The sequence below is a fragment of the Equus caballus genome, chromosome 3, assembly GCF_041296265.1.
Source record: "Equus caballus isolate H_3958 breed thoroughbred chromosome 3, TB-T2T, whole genome shotgun sequence".
Classification (NCBI taxonomy): domain Eukaryota; kingdom Metazoa; phylum Chordata; class Mammalia; order Perissodactyla; family Equidae; genus Equus; species Equus caballus.
This window is the reverse complement of record NC_091686.1, coordinates 120,444,835-120,467,559: the sequence shown is the minus strand read 5'-3', so window position 1 is coordinate 120,467,559 and position 22,725 is coordinate 120,444,835. Positions and strand designations below refer to the sequence as shown.

General features: G+C 56.4%; 1 protein-coding gene across 1 annotated transcript in view; it reads left to right on the top strand.

Moving 5' to 3' along the window:
* Positions 1 to 20,966: 20,966 nt before the first annotated feature.
* MAN2B2 (mannosidase alpha class 2B member 2) overlaps positions 20,967 to 22,725 on the top strand; it is a 41,585-nt gene continuing 39,826 nt past the window's right edge. The window contains 2 exon segments of the mRNA XM_070262743.1: positions 20,967 to 21,211; positions 22,439 to 22,585. Of these exon segments, the coding sequence (XP_070118844.1) occupies positions 21,074 to 21,211; positions 22,439 to 22,585 (285 nt within the window). The 5' untranslated portion in view covers positions 20,967 to 21,073.

Genomic DNA, 22,725 nt, shown 5'->3' with positions numbered 1-22,725 from the left:
GCAATGAAATGAATATCTGTGCATTCACCCCCCATGGGTTCCAAAGGCCTCCTGTCTTGCTGGGCCCCCCACCCTGCGCCCCATGTCACCAGTCTGCCTCCCATCTGCCTGCCCAGGGCACTTTGTGCTGCCCCCAACTCCAGACCAGCTCCCACTGCCGAACCGGAGAAGATGTGCTTTAAGAGGTTAACCCAGGTTCAGAGATAGAATGTCCACGTGCCTCAGAAGCCCCCTGTGACAGCTCATCGGGATCTCATCCACCCTGCTTTCTCAGGAAAGTGCTACACTGAATTTATACCAGGGAGTCCCTGTGTTCTCTTTGTTGTCTGTGTTCCTGAACCATGCTCGTTCAGGGTTGCCTGTTTTTGCAATTTAAATGAGACCGTAGAGCAGGTCTCGTTTCTGGCCACCTGGTAACTGTTTCGAAGATTTTTTTTTTTTTTTAAAGAAGTGGTTCTTTTTATTTATTTATTTATTTATTTTTTCCTTTTTCTCCCCAAAGCCCCCCGGTACATAGCTGTATATTCTTAGTTGTGGATCCTTCTAGTTGTGGCATGTGGGACGCCGCCTCAGCGTGGTTTGATGAGCAGTGCCATGTCCGCGCCCAGGATTCGAACCAATGAAACACTGGGCCGCCTGCAGCAGAGCGCGTGAACTTAACCACTCGGCCGCGGGGCCAGCCCCTGTTTCGAAGATTTTTACACGATGTTGTGCGTCCCTGAAAGTCACTCATTTCACTGCTCCGTGACTCTAAAGATACTACACTTTCCTCCTCTGCTTTACTCTGGATGGGTCCTCGAGTTGCTCCCCATTTTTGGAGGTACCCGTGTTGGGCTGTCTCCTGGTGCACACACCAAGAATTCCATATGCTGAGAAGCAGCCTGCTGGCCCACAGAGTATGTGCCAGTTCAGCTTTACCAAGTCGTTTCAAACTGTTTTTGCAAAGTGGCCCACCAGCTCTAGAAAGTGAGAAGCTGGCAGTCATTCGAGTTAGGTAGCCACGCAGGGGCAACAGGGCAGAGCAGAGCTATCTGCAGGGCCTCCCTGGGGCCTGGGGCAGGAGCCTCCACGTGGCTGGTCCTGCCTCCCCCAGTAGAACAGTGTGGCGTGGTGGCTGGGACCCCGAGTGCAGCTGCATGACCTTGGGTGATCTGAGCCCAGGTGGCCTCGTTGAGCTACTGTCTCTCTTGCATGTTGTTGCGAGGGTTAAGTGAGAAGGAGGGGGGACGCCTTGCACCGTGCCTGCTCATGGGGTGCTCTACAAACCCCAGCTCTAAATATTCCTTTCTCCCGGTGTTCCTCACCTTCCACCACTGCCCAAGAAGCACACACTTCTACAGCTGGGCTTGAGAAGAAACGTTTCAGAATTGCTAAAATGGTTTTTGAGATGGAGAGAAAGAAAGTGCTGGCAAGGCTAGCCCTCCATGGTGTTAAAACATAGTATAACAGTTCAATCATTAAAATGGCCTGGAGTTTATCCTGGATCCGGAAGAGAGATCAGGGAACACAAACAATACACGTCTTAGTTTCCTGCGGTTGTGCTAATAAGAGGCACGCGCTGAGTGGCTTGGACCACAGAGAAGTCCAAAAACAAGGGCTCAGCGGGGCTGGCTCCTTCGGAGGCCGTGAGGGAGAATCTGTTCCAGCCTGCTGGGGGTTTGCCGGGAACCTTTGTCGTTCCTTGGCTTGGAGACACATCACCCCGATCTCTGCCTCCATCTTCACGTGGCGTCTCCCTGTGTGCGTGTCTGTGTCCAAATGTCCCCTTTTTGTCAGGACACCAGTCATATGGGATTAGGGGCTTACCCTAATGACCTCGTCTTAAGTAATTACATCTGCAACCACCCTCTTTCCAAATGAGGTCACATTCTGAGGTACTGGGGTTAGGACTTCAGCATGTGCATTTTGAGGGGACACAAGTTAACCCGTAACAGAAAGTCAGGGATGGATTTTAGGTGCATAACAACTTCCTGTGTTACGCGCTCAGCGTTTATCAAGTGCCTGCTCCGTGCTGGGACTTGGAAACACAGGGACAAACACACCAAGTCCCCACCCTCACGGTGCTCAAGCAGCGGGAGTGGAAGGACATTTCATGACGGGCACCAGGAGAGGGGCCAGCTCCTTGCATCTGTTACCTTTATAACCAGGACAAGTTAAAGAGCAGACTGCACGTGACACGAGCGCTTTCAGGAAAACAGCGTGCAGTGTGGAATGTGCAGCCGGCCACAGCCTGAACTCAGGGGAACCTTCGGCCGAGCAGGCACCAGGTTCCATGGTGCACGACTGAAGATTTTCATTTGCAATTTCATTCTCCGTGTTATTGGAGTGGGAAGATGACATGGCCTGATCTCATTTTTCTTCCCACGGTGAAAATAGTGCGGGGGGTTTTCTTCTGCCCACCATTGGGTGTGGTCATCACACTCAGAACACCGATTACTTAAATCACCATTGTATTTTTTCAGTTTGCTCTGAAAAGCTCAAGTCGCCAAGGTTCCCAGGGCTGGTAACTTGGCTTAGTGTGCTGTGTCGGTTGAGTGTGGCAGATGGGCAGCCCGGAATCTCTCAATGTGATGTCTCTAACCCGGAGGAAGCAGCCGCGTGTGGGGCAAGAGCTGGGAGGAGGGAAATCTGGGCTTGATTCCCAAATGTGACATCCTTGCCGAGGGACCTCGGACAGGTGCTTAACGCCTGTGGACTTCAGTGTGCTCACCGGTAAAGTGTAGTGGAGGCTGCCCACCTCTCTGGGATCTTGGGAAGATTCAACTGAATGATGGGTATGGAAAGTGTTTTTTGGGGGATTTTTTTTTTTATCGCAGTAAAATATAGGTGACATGAAGTTTATCATTTTAACCATTTTAAGTGTCCATTTCAGTGGCATTGAGTACATTCACAATTTTGTGTAAGCATCACCACCATTCATCTCCAGAACTTTTTTATCGTGCCAACATAAGCTCTGTCCCCATTAAACAATGACTCCGCATAACCTCAGCCCCCGGTAACCGCTTTTCATTTTCTGTGTCTACGAATCTGACTGCTCCAGGGACCTCGTGTACATGGAATCACACGTCTTTGTCCTTTTGTGTCCAGCTTCCTTCACGGAGCATGATGTCCTCCAGGGTCATCCGTGTTGTGGCGTGTGTCAGAATTTCCTTCCTTTTTAAGACTGAATAATATTTGTGGAAAGGTTTTTGAATCATACACTGCCGTGAAGTTAAAAGAACCGCGTTTTACAGGGAATGTGGAAATTAGTGCACAGACATGGTGAACCAGGTCAGAGCGCGGAGAGCCCGTGAAGTGAAAGGCGGCCTCTCCCTTCCCTTCCACCCCATCTCCAGCCCAGGAGGTGGCCACGTTCCACAGTCTACACCACCCTCCCGAGAGCTCTCTGCGTCGATGAGCGTTCCTGTGAGTGTGTATCCTTTTCTTCTTTAGATCTGCTTACTCTTCTGCACCTTGGTTCTTTTTCACTTTGACATCTTCCCATATTGGCACACATGGAAACACTTCATTCTTTAAAGTGTTGCCTGGCATTCCGCTGATGGACGAGCATAACTTATTTCCCCAGGTACACATCGGTGCACATTTAAGCTGTTTACAAACTTTTCCCATTAGAAGCAATGCTGGAAAGGATCCTTCTCTACGCAGGGCGGGAGCACCTGGGGAGTGAATCCCGCGGGGGTGAGGGCCGTGTGCACGTAACATCCTCAGACTGCAGAGCTGCTGTCTGCGGACGGCTTCCCTGCTTCATACTCTCACCCGGGGCGCACGGGTGGGACTTCCCCCACTGACGACACCCCTCCAGGGGAAAGACCCAAAGAGCTTTTTTGGGTCACTGCCATATTTGAAAAGCGCTACATTTCTGGTTTAATTCACATTCTTTTTAAAGTTATGAGAGTGGACGAACCTTTTTTCCCTGGCTCCGTGGGGCATCTGTCTTTATTTTTATGCCAATAAAAACTTGTTAATTTCACTTTCTCTTGCTTTTCTGTTGTTTTTCACCTTCTCCTTCTTATTTATTTGTAAGAACTCTTTACATGGTAAGGAAAGAGCACTGTGCGTGCTCATTGTTGAGATCTGTTCAACCCAGGACTACCTCTGAGGCTTTTGTGTGAGAGCAGGACCGCCTTCTCTGAAGCCACCCCTAAAATTACGTGTGCGCCTTGGGTAGCAGCATTTTGTTTAATACTCTGTACGGGCTTCCTGCCCCCAATTCTCCCCAGCCTGGTTTCTAGTTCTTTTCTTTCAATCCTCGGGTGGGAGGCTCTGCTTTGTATCCAGCAGTCACTCACTAAGCTCTTGTTTCATCCCTCAAGCTGCCCACAGTGAGGTGGGGAAACGATGATGAAGACACTCTGTGGAACAAGCTTGGAGGGAGGCTGTGGGGTGTGCATGAGGTGCAGGGCTAATGCTGTGATAGCAGCAACCCAGCAACCACATGTGTATGAGTCCAGCGGACTGCAGCGTTGGGCGTGGTCCCTGCCACAGGGCATCATGGAAAGCTTCCCGGAGGTGGTGACATTTCAGTTGAGCCACAGTGGGACCTTTCATTGTTCACTCACAGAATTGGGCTAAATTACCTTTGGAGACAGGTCCTGGGCCAGGGAAGTCCATGCTCTGTTCCCTCATCCCCAGGCTCTGAAGTCTTCCAGGAAAAGGTGCCCCATGTCTGAGTGGGCCCTGGGCCTGCACGGAGGGCAGGGGTGGGCTGGGGGAGGGCTCCCATTTATGAATTTTTAAAGCTGAGAGTGACCCAGAGTCTCTAACGACGACTTTCCAGGCTGTGGAGAAGGAGCTGCCGAGAGGGGAAGTTTGAAGACAAGTGAGAGTGTGGAGACGTGAGGGTCACCTCCCGCGGGGTCAAGGTGGCCCAGGGGCAGGCGGACGTGTCCATCCTCCTCTCACAGATTCGGAGGCTGAGGCTCCTGGAGCGCAGGCTTCCACGCTGCTGCCGGCTTTTCTGACTCCGGTCTGTCTGAGGCTGTGGGGAGACACAGGCCACGGTTCTTCTGGAGAGGCGGCCGCGGCTGACTGGGCTTTACACGCCCGTTTGTATGTGGTGTTCGGGTCCGAGCGTTTACCAGGGGGGTTGTTGTTTGTGACCGATGTTTCCCTTTTCCTGATTATACAAGTAAAATATAAAGAAGATTTTGGACGGGCTGTGGGGTGGCAGCAGTGAGCAGCAGACCAGGCCTCCCGCCTCGTGGGGCTTACCTCTGCATGAGGGACCATGAAAATGAAGGGAATAAATCAGTGAAATCAGTCATGTGTTGGGTGGTGACAGGCTGTGGAGAGGGAATGGGGTATCTGGGGCGGCACTCTATGATGAGAATTAGAAGGTCAGGGAAGGCTCCCGAGGGACGTGAAGGTGCACGCTCTAGAGACATGGGGGTGAGGGTGGGAGTCTAGGCAGAGGCATGGCCAGTGCAAAGGTCCTGAGGCAGAGGGGCCTGTTGCGTTCTATAGACCACAAAGAGTCCTGCAGGTCATTATCAGGACATTGGCTTCAACTCAGGGTGAGCTGAGAAGACTCTGGAAGGCTGTCATCAGGGGGACAGGGTGTCATTTCCACTAAGCAGCACCCCTGAGGTGCTTGCTCTGCCTGTAGGCCCCAGCGTGGGGTTTCCTTCCTGTCTCTCCCCTCTCCACCTCCCTTTCCTCCCTCCCTTTCCTCCCCCTTCTCCTCTCCCCACCCTCCTTCTCCTCTTCTCCCCTCCCCATCCCCTCTCCCCCTTTCTCTCCCTCTCAGTCCCTCTATTTCTGTGTGAGTGTTGGGGTAGTGCTCACATACATTTGGGGCCCCCAAGTTTTCACTGAAGGTCATGACTCTTAATAGTCACTCAGTTACACTCTGCTATGGACAGGTCGTCATTTATTAAACTCATTTCCTATTCTTGGACATTTAGGGTGTTTCCAGTTGTCCCATTTCATTTTTGACGTGTATTTATGGCACAAACACCATCTGTAGAGAGTCTTAAAAATCTCCATTCTGCACTTGGACAGCAAGGTCAATTGTGGACTATGGTCCCCAGGCGCCATAATCAGCCTTGAGTCGTAGGCATTACCTATGGAGAAGTTCATTCCTGTTCCCGTGGTCCCAGTGCTGCCTGGTGGGGAGTGCCAGGCTCCAGCAGCCCACGGCCATTCCTCCTGTGCCCAGGGCACACTTTGTTTGGGACAGGAGGCCGGGTCTTTGTGAGAATGACAACCAAGTGGACTCTCTCCCTGCTGGAGAGAGACCTTTTCTATGTCTTTTTATGGGCTTTCTCAAGGGAGGTTGGGAGGCCCCATGGTTGAGAATGACATTCAAAGCTTCTGGTCAGGAAGCTAAGACAACTTGGCTGCGACCAACTTGGATGATGCCCACTACTTGTTTTTGATCTGATCGTGTTCTCTCCTAGGCTGTGGGAGTATGTTCTTACGATTTCTTTCATTTGCATCCTAGGATGCTCCTGAATTCTAGAATATCACCTACCTTTTAGTCACAGGTGAGAGCATTCTAAAATTAGGTTTTGAAGCACAAACTTTCTGAATTTGGTCATTAACTCATCATCAGAAGCTTTCGTTTTCCTGCTGGGGGTTGACTTTGCTCACTGCCTCCGTGGGCTGTGCTGAGGGTCAGAGGAGAGTTCCAACATGCTGTGTAAATTTGAAAGCACTGTGCCCCTGGTATGGGAGGAGGCAGCATGGAGCACAGGGGGGAGCCCATGGGTGTGATGGCCAGGCAGGACAGGGTGCAGACTGGGCAGCCACTGTACCTGGACCCAATTCAGGCCCCCAGATCCACTCTGCTGCTGGTTCCATGGGGAGTCCCAGCTGCCACTTCCCGTTCAGCTGACCCCATGCCAGGTGGGTGGGTGTCCTCAAGTGGTGCACAGCGGCAGCCAGTTCGTGAGCATCAGTGCCTGTGTGCCAGCCACCATAGCAGGCAGGTGGTGGCAGGTTCAGGCAGCCACACCGCTGGCCTCTCCACCTGCTCCTGGACGCTGCCCAGCTGATATCCGGGCCATGCTCCCAAGCCTGTGCCTTGGCCTCCAGCTCAGGCCCTGCAGCGCATCGCCTCAGTTTCCTAATCTATGAAATGGGGATAATTCTTGCCTCCCAGGATGGCTATGAGGATTCCATGAGGCCAGGGAATGACAAGAGCCAGCTGGAGTCAGCATTTAACAAAGTCCCCTTTGCTGCCCCTCCCCGTGGCCCTGTCCCTGCCCTTTCTGAGACATCTATGCTCCTCTGACTCCTACCGGCAGAGGAGACAGTTGTTGCTCCGTTGGGTGTCCAACATCTAAACCCTCTTTGTTTGGGAAATCTTCTGCCTTATGAAGCAGATCTCCCTTCCCACCATGAGAATGGAGTAGAAGATCCTGGATCCTGGTTTTCCCAGTCTCCGGTGTAGCTAGGGCGCAGGCACGTGACCTGGACTCTGTCTGTCCCATATGCCTGCCTCGGACTTTGATTCTGAAGCCAGGGAGGTAACAAACCAGGGATGGCGAGGGTGGAAGGTGGGGGAAGGGAGGGTCCCGAGCAGTGGAGGGAGCCACAGTAATCACCATGGATGTAGGTATTCTCTCCATTTCCAACTTCAGAGATGCAAAGGTAGAAGACCACAGGTCTGGAAGCTAACGTGGTATGTTTACTGGACCTAAACGCATATTTTCAAAGGAACAGTGTGTGAGGCTGCAGCCCGCAAGACTCATGGACCTGTAACGTGCTCCGCTTGCCGTCAGAATTTCAGGACCAAGGACAGCAGCTGCATTGGCCCATGGCGCCCTCTGGTGGTCAGTATGAGAGAGCGCAGGGCATGGCAGGGGCCCTTCCAGCTGGCCAGCTCCCTCTTGGAAAATGATGGGTTCCAAGTAGGAAACGGAGAGAAGGGAGGGGAAGAAGGAGAGATGGAGGGGAATGGGAAAGGTCTCAACCATAAGCAGGGACGGTCATTCCAAATGTTCCTGAAACTGAGGACGAAGGAGTTAAAATTTCCCTGGATTAAGGTGAAACCGTGCCTTGTACCCACAAGGTTAATGTGGGAAACAAAATAACTGGTTTCTGAGCCTGCCTTGCAGAACAGCAGGAGGAGCGCTGAGAAGAGAGGAACTTACTGACAGCCCCTGCCTGACTCAGCATCTTGCAGGAACATTGAGAAGCTATAAGGAAGCTATAAGGACTGATAGTAAACTTTAGATGTCAGAGACTAAAAACCCACCGCATGCAACACGTAGAACAGATGGTCACGCCTGCGCGGAGGACTCAGAACTTCAGCCCCCAAGGCCACATGCTCCCCCTCCCCTACCTAAAGCCCCCAGTAAAAATCCTTGCTTGTAGCTTTTTGGAGAGTTTGGGATTACGGCGTTAGCTGCCTGTTCTCCTTGCTCCCCACTTTGCGATAAAATTCCTACTTTCTCCCACTACATCTGGTGTCAGAGATGGGCTTGCTGCATGACAGGTGAGCAAACTCACTTCAGGTTCGACATCACTCCCAGTGCTCACTTCACCTGAGAACCTGGGTGGGGGGACCCAGACCTCGGTTTATGAAAATGTTTACTCAAGCCCAACCACGGCATCACTCAGATTCAACAATTATCAAGATTCTGCCACACTGGCTTCATCTCTCCCTTCTTCCTCTTGCCCGTTTTCCTTGACAAGAGGCTTTAAGTACAATCATCCCCCTCACTTCTGCCTGCATCTTTCCTCCCTAACCACAGCGCCTTGCTCACCCTTGACAAAGCAGCAGCAATTCCTCGGGATCCTCTTGTCGAGCCCTGGTCTACATCTCCAGGACCCTTCAGCCCCTCCCCCTGCCTTACCTCTCAGCTGTGCCTTCACCCCGACATGCTCCTGTGCGTTTATGTGGGTGCCCATCCATCCCTCCACCTGCAGGGGGCTCTGCGTTTGTGGGATGGATGAGTTAATCCTCGTCCCCATCTCTGCAGCTCCTCCCAGGTCTAGGCCGCCACCGTCGCTCAGCCAGCACTGCAGTACTTCCAAAGTGGGCTCCTGGTTTCCACCTTGACCCCCAGAGTCCATTCTCCATGGAGCAGGCAGAGGAATCTTGTAAAAATGGAAATGGGACCATGTCGTGTCCCCTCTGTCCCCTCTCCGGCCACATCCCCTCCCTCTCACACCCTCTCTGCTCCAGCCACACTGGCCTCCTCGCTGCACCAGAACACACCAAGCTCATTTCACTCCTGGGCTTCGCATGGGCTGTGCCCTCTGCCCGGGACTCCCTTCCCTGCCTCTTTCTCATATTCAGGTCCCAGCGGAAAAGTCACCTCCTCTGAGAGGACTTCCCTGACCACCCTCCATCTGGAGCTGCCTGTCTCGGGATCCCACTCCTCCTTTGGTGCTCTTCATTGCGTTTGTCACCATTGGAAGCCATCTGATCCGTCGACCAGCTTATTGTCTCTCCAGAGCAGGGGGCTTGTCTGTCTTGCTCACTGCCGCTTCCCCAGGGCCTGGGACGGCGTCTGGCATGTAGTGGGAGCTCTCTCACGTGAATGAGTAAGTGAACGTGTGGTAAACACACATCCTCGCTAAATTCTGTCCTTATGGGGCCGAGCGCCCGAGGCCTGCTTCCCTCTGCTCCCCTCCGCAGTGTGGACACGGGACACCCCCAGGCACGACTCCCTGGGCAGCGCGCTGGTGAAGAGCGGACTCTGGATCCAGGTTTACATCCCAGCCAGCTCCGCTCTTCACAGCTGTGTGACGTCGGGGAAAGCACTGACCCCCTCTGCTCAGTGTGCTCAGCTCTAAAGTGGGATAGTCACGGCACCCGCCTGAGGATTGTGGAGAGGGGGAGCTTGAGTTAGCGTGCGCAAGCAGGTGTGTAAACAGGTGGAAAGGATCAGGGCTGTAGCAAGTGCTGTGTGACTGTCCCTGTGTATGACTACCTCCAGCAGACGTTTTGGTCACTACTGCACGCAGGATGCCAAGACCCCACCCTGCTGCTCACCAACTGTGCCAACCTGGGTGGGACCCTTCGCTTCTTCGTCTGTGGAACAGGACAGGGAATATCTGTCTCCTTTCTGGCACTGTGGACCAGCCACCGGGTTGGGAGCCTAGAGCCAGGGGCTCAGGGGCCACTGGCTCTGCCACCTGCTGGCTGTGTGACCTCAAGTAACCTCTTCTCTCCAGCCTCCACCAGCACCTCAGGATGCTGAGATCAGGAGGATGGGGAGGCGCCGCACAGCTCTGCATGTGATTGGAGCCAGTGTATGAATTTTGGAGACTATCTACTTTCCCAGCACACAGTCTAGCACACAGTAGGTACTTACCAAGTGGTGGCCCTTATTGATCCTGCTCTTACAGTCCTTACGTGACTGCAGCTATAATGTGCGTATTTCATGTGACCTGGTTCCCAGGTGGCTGTCTGGGGAGAAACGTGGTCAGGTGACACTTGCAGGGAAAGCTCTTTTTTTTTTTGTGAGGAAGAATGGCCCTGAGCTAACATCTGTGCCAATGTTCTCCTATTTTATGTGGGACGCTGCCACAGCATGGCTTGATGAGCAGTGCCAGGTCTGCACCGGGGATCCAAACCCGTCAACCCTGAGTAGCCCAAGTGGAGCGTGTGAACTTAACTGCTGTGCCACGGAGCCGGCCCTGCAGAGCAGTACTTTTTAAAAGTGATGAAACTGGTGCTCGCCCTGCACTTATAAAGGCCTGGCACCACCACAGCTCTTTATTGTTATCTGTCACTCGTCACCAAAGCACAAGTTCCAGCTGAGGTCACAGCAGGGGAGGGGGTCAGCGGGGAGAGGGGTGGCAGCAGCTCCTTGTCCCTTTGGCCTGGGTCTCAGCTCCACACTCAATGCCTGTGTGATCTTGGGCAAGTCACTTGGCCTCTCTGAGCCTCACAGTTCCCTGCTGGTAAAATGAGACCCACCTTCATCCCCCCTAAGCTCCCTCCCCTGCCCTTCCCCACGGCCACCAGCCAGCGTGTCCCAAGTCACAGGCACAATCAGCTCCTGTGATGGTTAATTCTATGTGTCAGCTTGACTGGGCTAAGGGCTGCCTGGGTAGCCGGTACAACAACATTTCTGGGTGTGTCTGGGAGCGTGTTTCCAGATGAGGCCAGCTTTGGAGCCGGTGGACTCAGGAAAGAATGCTACCCTCCCCAAACTGGGCGGGCACCATGCTTCCTGCTGAGGGCCCAGCAGAGCAGAAGGGCAGAGCCAGGCCATCCTCTCTCTCCGTGGGCTCTCCCTCAGACCTCGGCACTCCTGGTCCTGGGGCTTCTGGACTCAGATCGGGACTTACTCCATCAGCTCCCCAATTCTTAGGCCTTTGGGCTCAGGCTGAATGACACCACTGCTCTCCTGGGGCTCCAGCTTGCCACCCCCAGAATGGCGGCACCTAAGCAGGGAGAAGGACGAGGGTCAGGTTTACCCCTCTCTCCTCCTGCCCCAACCTCAACAGGAAGACAGCAGCCAGGGAGCCCGGGGACGCCGTCTCCAGGGCCTCAAACTGGCCAGAGAAGGGTGAAAACTCGACCCGGGTCAAATGGAGAAGATCCCACACGGTCCACCCCTTTGCCACGTGGCAGCCGTTCTGGCCCCTTTCAGGTAAAGGAGCCCTACCTGCCAGGAGCAAGGGGCCTCCTGGGAAGAGGCAGGCGGCTGTGCAGAACGTCCATCTACCTGGGCACTGACGACCCCAGAGAACATGATGGGGGCGGAAAGGACCCTGGCCTAGAGTGAGGGGCGCCAGATACGGCCCTAGCTCTGCTCGGACCTGCTGTGCAACTTCAGGCAAACCCTTCCCACCCTGGGCCTCTCCTCCTCACCTGTTACCCTGAGCCTGCTAGACAGGGCAGGACGAAGGAGCCCAGGGGCTTCTGGAAGCTGCCCTGCTCTGAGCAGCCTCAGCGCCCACCCCTTAAAGATGCTGAGGGTACAGTGGGTGGAGGCAGGGGGCTGGGCTCAAACCCAGCTGGACACCCCTGGCTGTGAGACTTAGGGCGAGCGACTTCTCTGAACCTCACCACGTCCCACGTCACCTCCAGAAAGGGTGTGATAGTAACAGTCCGTCAGTGGGTGAGCATCAAATGATACACGCAATGTGGTCAGTCTGTGCCCGGTATGCCGTAAGTGCTCAATAAATGCTAGCTCATGGGGAGAATATCACCCTCAGCCAGCCATCTGTTACCTTTGATTCTCACAGGGCTGTCACTCAAGGGGCCCTATTCTCCCACCACAGGGCTGGCTTCTGTCCCAGGCCGGCCAATAGGAGAGCCCGTGATGGGGACAGAGATGGCTCGGGGGGACGATGACCCAAGTAGAGTCCTTTTCCAGGGTCTGAAAAAGAGCCCTTCACTCTCGCTGGGGCCTCGAGGCCTGTGAGCCTTTACCTGCAGCTTTGTCTCCACATGAGAGAGCTTGCCTGACAAGGAGAGAGCCCCCTGCCCTGGTCTCCCCCAAACCAGGCGAAAGGAGGAGAGCACTTATACCTTCTACTCCAACTGTTTCCATGTTATTCAGTTTTCCCACCACGCGTGTGTTCATGGATCCGTCACACACACACAGGCACATGCACACACACTCACAGGTGCACACGCACACATGCATGTGCACGCACACACACTGGGATTTGGAATCCAGTGACTGACTCCCAGGCCAATGACCTTCCATGACCTCCCACCTGCCTGGAGCAGACTCTGCGCGGCCTCAGAGCGTGATGGAAAAGGTTCTAAAGCTAGCCTGCCCGCCCCTTTGACGGAAAGCAGAGAGAGGCCACGTGCCATTCATTCATTCAGTCATTCACTCGCTCCCGCACTCAGTCACTGATATTCAGTCAACAATTCCGTATGAAGACGTTACCATCATTGCCTGCAAGCCCTGTCCGGGTCCTGCAGACGAGATGGATGCAGTCCCTGCCTCAAGTGGAGGGTCAGGAGGATTTGTGGAGGTGAGGACACCCCAGACAGAGAGGGGAGAAAGGTGTGCCTGGTGGGAGGAAACCCTGCCGGGAGATAGAAACGGATGTGCACGTTCAGGGCCAGGGGACTGCAGCTTGAGCGGGTGGGGAGCCTGTGGGCACCGTGAAGCTGGAGAGGCGGGCCGGGGTAGATTGGGCTCTGAGCCAGCCCAGGAGCCCGCTCGAGGGCAGCCGGGAGCCCCGTTCCCGTCAGCAGCCTCACCTCCACCTTGCTGGCCGTGCAGGACAGTCTCCCTGAGACAGAGCAGATGCAGGTGAATGGGAGCACAGACTGAGAGGAACGCGGACATGGGACCTTTGCCACTGACAGCTGTGTGGCCTCAGGCAGGCTAGTGAACTTCTCTGTGCCTCAGTTTCCTTCTCTGTAAAATGGAGATGTGATGCTGTTTACCAGCCGGCTATGGCGAGGACTCAGGGGGTGGCATTTGAGAGCGCGTGGAACCCACCGGGCGCTGTGGCATGTTTGTTACCTAAAGTGGCACAGGCCACTCCTCCGCACGTGTCGTGTCCACTGAGCCCTCTCTACTTAGGTCACCCACCTCATCAGGCCCTTTGGATGGAGGAAGAAGGGAAACTAAGATTTCTGGGCATTTACCACGTGCCCGGCAGGCGTCTCCTTCCATCTCCGCCACAACCTGGCCAGCTGGGCAGCGCCACTCCATTGTCAGAAGACAAACGGAGGCCCTGAGCCACTTGCTTAAGGCCCTGAGTGACTTGCTTAAGGGTGAAGCCAGGATTCAGGGCAGGCCGGGCCCTGTCCAGCCCACTTGCTGCTCCTGGTCCAGGCAGAAAACCCCGCCACCCAGGCCTCAGAGGCCCTGGCCCAGGGCACCCTGAGCAGAGAAGCCAGTGCCTGTGCTGACGGCCCCACACACTCCTGGGGTGGGCAGGTGCAGCCGCCCACCATCCTCTGGACACTCCTTCGGGTCCCTCCGGCCTGCCACTGTCACGGGGCTGTCACTTGCCAGCAAGAGCCTCTCCCAGCAGGAGCAGCAGCCATCTGCGGCCCACGCCTCCACGGGAGCAGAAGCGGGCGGTGGCTGCGCGGGAACCCCCTGCAGTAGTGAAACTCGTCAGCCTCAGGCCTTAAGCTTGACCTCGGCCAGCGCCTTTTGCCCTGTGGAGTGGTGCCTCCACCACACTCCAGGCTAAGAGCAGTGGAGGGTTTGTCCAGGTTCGCACAGCCAGCTGGGTCCCAGCCCGGTACTGTGGGGTTCCCTCAGGACCTCGAGAGCAGAGGCTCTGGAGTGACCTGGGTCTTTCTGAACCGAGGTGAGGCAGCCCTGCCCCAGCATCATGCCAGGGCCCATGCTGGGCTCTCTGAGTCCTGCTCTGGCCCGTGTAGATGAGCCCTCCCAGCACCTCGTGTCTTTCCTGCACCCCATGGCTCCGTGCACAGGCTGTGGGGGTGAGCACAGGTGGGCTGTTGGGGTGCCACCAGGAGTGGCTGGGCCGGGGCACCCTTGAGCCCCACACTGACCTTCAGAAACTTCAAGGTCAGAGGCCGCACTGAGCACCACCGGCTCCTCCTCCTTCCCCTTTCCCCCCTTTCTCTTCCCTCCCCACCTCCCTCCTCCACCTCTTTGCCCCTGTCTCTCTTCCTCCTGTTCCTGTTCCTGCTTCTCCTCGCCCCCCTCCTGCTCCCCCTCCCTGCCGTTCTGCTCCCAGCACTGGCCTGGGGTGCTGGGTGTACATGTGGGGTGAAGGCTAAAGGTGGGGTGCGGGCACAGAGTGGGGACTACACGGAGTGTTTGAGGTGTGGACGCTGGGCATGGAACAAGGGCATCAAGGTGCAGAGTTTGGATCCTGGGGCCACTTGCACTCCACTCTGCCCCACCCTCCCCATGGCCACCTCCTCTGAGCCCGGTCCCCGCAGTGGGGTTGCCTGCCTTGTTATGAGGCCCATTTTATGGAGGAGAAATAGGCTGGGAGGGAGGAAGGGACTCAGTCAGAGTAAGCTGCCAAGACAGGACTCAGCCCCTGGACTGTTCAACTCTGGTCTGTCCTCATTCCCCAACTGGGGCCCCGCTGGGGGCAGGGGGCGCTGCTCTCCCCGCCCCCAGGAGTCTGGATGTCCTGCATGGTCGGCGGGGCCTGAGACAGCCAGTTCTTGGAGGGAGGATGGAGGGTGCCCGTGGTCGAGACCCTGAGGGACAGGCGGTGGACTGACCATCTCTGAGTCCCAGCTTTGTCACCTGAAACGGGCACAACCAGTACCCCCTCAGGACACTGATGTTCCCACAGTGCAGGGGCTGATAAACACGGACCTGGGCCTGCGCCGTTCCCAGCCCTGGGAAGGGAGGGAGGGGGGCGGCTGGGGGAGGGGTCCCAGGGAGGGTTGAAAGGAGAGAACTGAGGAGCAGACACATCAAAAGAGCCCCACAGGCCCTCACCCACCTGGCTCTCCTTCCACACCATGGCCCCCGGTCTAGGTGGCCTACCAGCCGTCTCCCCAGCACCTGGCCCCTTCACCACCCCACCCAGCGCCTGGGCCACTGTTTCCTCTGTCCTCTAAGCCTCTGACCCCCTCACTCTTCCTTCCCGGGCTTGGAGGTCCAGCTCCTTCACCCCCTCCTCCAGGAAGGCCTCCCGGGTCCTCCAGGGGCGGTCAAACCCCACAGCAGCTTCTGTGGGCAGTGCCCTCCACCGTGGCCAAGGCCTGTCTTTACACGCTGTCCGGGGCAGCACGTCTCCTGCTCTCCCACCTCCCAGCACAGAGCCGGGCGCAGAGTCAGGGTTCAGTGGGTGTTTATGGATAAATACTTGAAAACAGGACCAGCGCAGCCATGCAGCCTAGGGTGCGGACCTGCTGTTTATCAGCAGAGCGCTCTCTCCGGGTCAGGCACTGGGCCGTCACTGTCATCCCCCAAACAGGCTGATATTTACAATGACCCTACAGACAGACCCAAATACTCCACAGGACAGGTGAGAACCCCGCGGCCTGGACCAGGCCACCAGGAGTCAGGCATGGCCCTGCTCCAGGGTGAAGTGACCTGCTCACAGCGGGTGGAGGTGGAGTGAGGCTGAGCCGCTGGGTGGGAGCTTTCTCCGCTGTCCGTGTCCTCAGTGTAGACGGGAGATGGGCACGACCACAGCAGTTAAACTTGTGGTTTCTTTCAAGAAAAAGTGGAGAGCTCCTCCTTTGTCGCAGGGGCTGGATGCAGATACGAATGAACGAAGCCTCATGGAGCGTATAGTCAGGTGGGAAGATGTCGACCAAACACACACATTAATATGGAATTCTGTACATCAGTAAATGCTGTGAAGAAGGAGGGGACATTCATGGAAGGTCTCTCTGAGAGTGCAAGATGTGAAGGAGGAGTAGCAATTAGCCAGACAGAGAGTGGAGGAAGATGCTTCTGGTCAGAGGGACAGCATGTGCAAAGGGCCTGAGGGGGGAAAGGGCTTGAACTGCAGGGAGGATTTGACCATGCAGTGGTGGTGGTAGGAGGAAGCCAGCTCATTCCAGGTGGAGGAGACACAGCAGCCAGCACACGCAGGGGAGGAAGGTCATGAGGATGGGAGCAGTGGGGCCTTCCAGCCGCTGCTAGAAGGAATGCAGGAGAAGAAGGATGCAGGAGGTGAGGTCAGAAAGGCAGAGTGGGGCCAAGTCTGGAAGGATCTGAAACGCAGGCTGTGGATCATGCTTCCGGAGCGCAGACACTGGGAGCCAGGGAAGGATGGAGGCAAGAGGATGCTGTGTCTGTGCCGCTGGCTGGGGAGAGCATTTGGCCCTGGGTGCGGTCCCAGGCAGTTTGCCCATCAAGGCCACTGTGAGCCCCTAGGCCTGTCCCACTTGCTCCAGGGCATGGAGGACACTGATGTCACAAGGATTAAACGGGACATGGCTCAGGTGTGCCCATCTCGCACCCTCCCACATGCCCATCAAGAAAGTTCAGGCCGATCCTTTTTCTAGATCACCCAGAACGAGTCACGCCTCACACTTTTCATGTGCAGCTTTGACCCGGGTCAAGAAGAGGTCGCAAGCCAGAGTGCCCACGCGTGACAGGGGGACAAACTGACCTTGCCATGTGGGAGCTAGCAGCACCCCGTTCTTTCAGTGCCTGCATTCGAATGTGGGGCATTTGTGGGGCATCTCGCCGGAGTGGGGAAAACACATTTAGCACCGGCTTTTTTTCTGAGCAACAACTGCCACTAGCAACCAAAGTAACAGAACCCAGGACCTACAACAGCCTCTTTGGGCTGGGCACCCCAGAACCTACTTCTAGAAAGAACTGTTCCCACACTGTGGCCTCTCCCCGCTGTGAGATGCCCCTCCCCAGCGAAGGAGAGCCAAACCACAGAGGTTGTCACAGAAGCTGCCCAGACTCTTTACCTGGCCCCAGGAACATCCAGCCTCCAGAACCGCGAGGAGAGACAGGGCTGTGGTTAGAGACCCCAGTGTGTGCTATCTTGTGACGGCAGCTGAAGCAGACTAAGATGCCAGTCACGAAGGACTTGACACCAGCAGGCAGCGCGAGCAGGCCGCGGAGGTGCTCTTGAAGCTGGAGAGCGTGTCGGCCCACAGAGAGTGATCAAGAGATACCAGAACTACCATGGCAGATGGGGGAGGAAGCGGTCAAAGATTCAGAGAAGTGGGCGTAGGTGACAGTGAAGTTGGTGTGTGAGGTCAGAAGACCCACCTGGTGACCATGTTCCCCAGGAGGCCCGGAGGACGCTCCATTGACCAAGCACCAGCGTCACCAAGAAGCTGGAAGACGAGGCTGCCCCTGTGGGCTGGGGCTGACGGCAGTGGCGCCATTACAGAGAGGGGTCCCTGATGGCGCCTGCCGGTAGAAAGATGATACAGGAATAGGAGGCCGGGGGCCTGCACTTCGCCACCAGAAGTGGGGTCTGTGCAATCACTGCAACGCACGTCAAGGCCCGAATGGCAGTGAGACCCACTGTGGGCTGAGGAGGTGGTCACTAGAAAACAGGATGCCTGGGACAAAATAGATGGACAACTGACCAGCTGACCCTCAGAATACCCTGTTGGAAAGTCAGGCCTGGACGGGTTCAGAGGAGAGGGCAGCCCCCCGCTGAACAGGCTTCAGCCTTTGCCCAGTGTCCAGACCTGAGCCAGTTTTCAAAGCCACACTCCGGGTCCCCGGGTGGAAGGACTCTGGGACACCGTGGCAGTGGCGTATGGTCACGATCCCCCATCCTTTCCCCGAGGTGGCTTGTGGTCATGGACTCAGGTAACCAGGCACCAGGGAGGCGGGAATACCCACGGATTTTGAGGACTGTGGCTTGAACGTGCAATCAAGTTTTATTGTCACCCAGAGTTTCTGGGGTGAGGAATCCAGCAGCGGCTTGGCGGGGTGTTTCTGGCCCACAGGCTTCACCAGGTTGCAGTCAAGGCGTGGGCTGGGACTCCTGCAGCAGGGGCTGGGCTGGAGGACTGCCTGCGGGCGGTTGACTGGTGTGGCTGGTGAGTTAGAGCTGGCCGTGGGCAGGACGCCTTAGCTGCTCTCTGTGTGGACTCTTCACAGGCGGCTTGAGTGTCCCCAGGACGTGGCTGCTGGCTTCCTCCAGAGTGAGTGCTCTAAGCGAGGGCATACGTGTCATCAGGCCAAGGGAGCCATTTTTGTAAGGAGGTGTGACAGTGGGCACACGACCGTGGAGTCTGCTGGCCCTACTATGTGCCCTAGCACCCAGAAGCCGTCGGCCTGAGAGAGGAAGAGGACAGCTGGTTGAAGGCTCCACTGAGCATCAGCTTGGAGACACTGCCTGTGAATCTGGGGCACCATCCTCCAGGAGGCACAGACACCCCAAACCAATGACCAGTGCGTGCTGTCCCCAGTGGGTAGAACATAAAGGATGGAAGCAGGATGAGCCTCATTTCTCACCACACCCAGTGACCCACATGGGGATCTGTGTCCAGATACACGGCACTGCACTCTGCAGGTCCAGAAGTTCTGGTGTCCAAAGGGGAATGCTACTACTGCCACTGGTCACTTTGGGCTACTCGAGCCAAGAGACCGGCAGGCAAGGGGAAGAGTCATGAGTCTAGCAGAGATAATTGTTCTGGACCATTCTGGGAGGGGGCAGGTCCAGTGGGCTGTCACACAGGAATAGAGAGGACTTGGTCGGGCACTCCCGTGGGTGTCTCTGGTTGCTTGTTTGGACAGTGAATAGATGGGATAATGTCGTGGCTTGGGAAGGCAAGCTCACCGAGGGTCAGACCCCTTGGGAATGAGGATCCGGGCTACCCCACCAGGTGAGCCATCTCGTCCAGCACAGGTGCTAGTTGAGGGTGAAGGGCATGGAATCCATAGCAGGGCGGGGGTAACCAGCATCAGCCACAACCCCGGGGTTAGCTGCTGCAGAGCAGGAACGCAGAGGCCAGAGGCAATCACCAGGAATGGAAACGTACGGGACCACCCGCCCGAAGTGGTTGCAGTCAATGGGGCTGGAGCTGCAAGAGCGGGAGCTGGAACAGCATGGCCAGCTCGTCTCTGTTCACATGCTCTCACGGCTTCTCCATGTAGCCCACCCCTGGGGCTGCCCTGGGCTTCCTCACAGCGTGGCGGCTCCGGGCTCCACGTGTGACTGCTCCAGTGAACAAGGCAAAAGCTGCAGTGTCATGTTGGACAGCCGCACAAGTCCCCCAGGGCCACTATTGCCACATTCCGTTGGTTACAAGCGAATCACAAGCCCACCCAGCTTCAGCGGGAGAAGACACAGACCCCCCTTCCAACAGGAGCAGCGTCACAGTCACATCCTACAAAGGGTTCCCGGGACGCGTGATGCTGTGACAGCCATCTTGAGAGACAGAATCTGTGACACTGTTACCTGTAAACTCGGTGGCTTAGCACAATGGAAGTGCTTTCTCCCTCATGGCATGGCCTATCGAGTTCCTCCTGGTTCCAGGGGTCCTCTGGAGCCTCAGTCGATGGCTCTGACCTCCCCACGGTCCTGAGTACCCTCCCTTCGGGCAGTGGGAGAGGAAGTGGGGGAGGCTGCGTTTACGGGCCTGCCTGGAAGGGGGGCACTCCCCTCACACCCATCAGCTAAAGCTTGGCCTTGTGGCCACACTGAGTGCAGAGAAGGTTGGGAGATGTAGTCTGGCTGTGTGTCCTGGAAGGCCACAGGGACACAAAAGTTGGAGGACCTTTTCCTCATCTGATTCAGGTGAGGGTCTGACCTGGGCCCAGGAGTGAGGGCCCTGGAAGGCGGATGCGGCAGAGAGGACACAGACTGGCTTGGAGATCATGTTCTCCAGTTGGGTTTGCTGAATGAATGCACAAGGTGGCCAGCACGGGGAGACAGAGCCACAGCTTCGGCCACACTAGAAAACGCCAGTCAGAGGCCTGGCCATTGGGTTCTCAGGCAGTCCCCCCCAAACCACAGATGCCCTGTTCTCGGGGCCCCAGCACAGAAGGGGCTCCAGGCAACACTCTTGCCCCATCATGCTGCACCACTGTGACCTCCCCTCCTCCAGGGCAGGCTGCAGGCACGAGGTTGTCATCTCGTGTGAGTTCTCCCGCAGATTCACAGCTCCTCTGCTGCACCCTCTTTCAGGGATGCGCCACCGGAGACTCAGAGAGGTTAAATGTTTAACAGCCAGGCTCAGCACCCGGAGAGCCAGAACTCAATGGGAAAGTTTCCGTCAGCCTCGCTCCTCCACTAGATGGGTGATCTCGGGCAAGGCAAGTACTCTTTCTGAAAGCTGGATTTCCTCCTGAAAATGGAGATAAGATCCCTATTGCATGCTCCAGTTCTATATGAGGGAGAGGTTATCAGGGAAGGCTTCCTGGTGGTGGCACTCCCCAAACTGACTGTTGAGTTTTGCAGGGCGTGCCAAGAGAGAAAAGCTCAGCGAGGCACAGGCATTGGGGCGAGGAGAGGCACCCCAGGCTGAAGGGAAATCTGGCAGGCCTCCCTGGGGCTTTTGGGGATTGGCATAAAGTTGGACAGAGATGGCCAGGAAACTGGAGTTGGGGAGTGGAGGGCGGAGAGCTGAAAGGCAGTGAGCAAGTGCCACTGGCCTGTGCTGCTAAGGGACGGCATTGCTGCGAAGGCCACTCCTCCTGCTCCCCTGCCTGCTCCCTCCCCCAAGGGCGAGTGCCCAGTCAGCTGCCCGGGGCAGCCCGCAGGGTAGCCGGGAGTGGCCAGTGCCAGTCTCTGCCTGCTGGGCACCAGGATGGGGCTGCTCCGCTGGCTGCCTCTGCTTGGGCCGCTGGTCCTGCGGTGGCTCCTGGGGGCCCAGGCCGCGGACCACATCAGGATCTTCGTGGTGCCCCACAGCCACATGGACGTGGGCTGGATCCACACGGTCCAGGTGGGTGCCTGAGGCTTCCGGGGATGCGGTCTCCGGCCCACTCCCTTCCCTCCTCCCTCCCTTCCTATATCATGCCCCCTGGCTCCCTGAGGGCCTGTTTTCCTCACTAGAACATCACCTCCACAGTGCGGGGGCTGCATCCGTTTTCTTTACTGACATATTCCCACTGTGCCTGACACACGGAGTCGGCGCTCGGCAGATGTTTGTTGAATGAACAAATGAATGAATGAGTGCAGAGTGAAAAAGAGGGAAAAGCCCCTGATTTCCTTAGTTTTCTGGGCCAGGGGCTTGGATGTTATTACCCGGGGCTCCTCTAGCTCTTTTTTAGGATGAGGAAGGAAATAGAGAGATACATGAGCAAAGCCCCTCTGTGATTATGGATATAATAACTTTACAGAAGACGTTAATAAGTGAGCAGCTAGTTTCAAAGAGAGAGAGGCAGGAGGAGCATGTGATGCTGAGTGTGAAGTTCAGTCCTGGGGTGCACGGGGCAGCCCCTGGGGGTGGCGTCTCACCTGCATATGGAGATGGCTTAAGGGTGGGAGAAGCATGCCTGCCACCCCCAGTTTTCAGAAGGGGAAATTGAGGCCCAGAGAGGGTTGTTGTCTTTCCCAAGGTCACTCAGGGATAACTTGCTGGCTGCTAACTCCCTGCCCAGTGCTCTTGGCATTCCCTGAGCACTACTGTGGGCCAGCCTGGAGACCCAGGTGGGAAGCAGCTACGAACAACTTCATCTCTTGGAGCCACAGGGAGAACCCAAGGGAGAAGCTCTTCTCTGCTGCAACTCTGAACACCTGCTTCCCCTTCATTTCAGCCCACGCAAGTCCCTTTGGGGTCCCGGGACCTCACCCCGTCTTGCCCCTGGGCTTGACTGTGCTGTTCCCCCATGGCAACCTCAGGGCCAGGTCACACGCCCTGACCCCTAGGCTGAGCTGGCATGTTGCTCTGCCCACGTAGAGTGTCATGGTCTCTTGATCATCTCTCTCCCCAGGAGAGCACGTTCTCATCAAAGGTGGGCGAGCCATGTTGTTCCCTCAGTCCCAACCCTTGCCACGTGTCTTGCACAGAGTGGGTGCCAGGGGTCCTTTGTTGCGAGGGCAGTGCGGAAGCTAGAGGAGGAGCCGCGTGCAGACATGCGGTGAGAGGGAGGGGCCCAGGCACAGCTCGGCACGCTGGCTTTTACTCCCTGGTCCTTGGGGCCCGTGCAATGATGTGCCCCCTCCCCAGGAAAGCATGCAGGCATACGCCGCCAACGTCTACACCTCGGTGGTGGAGGAGCTGGCCCGCAAGAAGAAACGCCGGTTCATCCTGGTGGAGCAGGAGTTTTTCCGGCTGTGGTGGGATGGCCTTGCCTCGGACAAGCAGAAACGCCAGGTAAGGCTGCCCACGAGGGCAGTCCTCGAGGGGCAGGTGATGGAGGGGCGGCCAGCGTGTCTGGTGAAGACCAGGCAGGAAACTCAGGGGCGTTCTCACGGCGACCAGGACTGTGAGGTCCCAACAGCGAGGCCCACGCC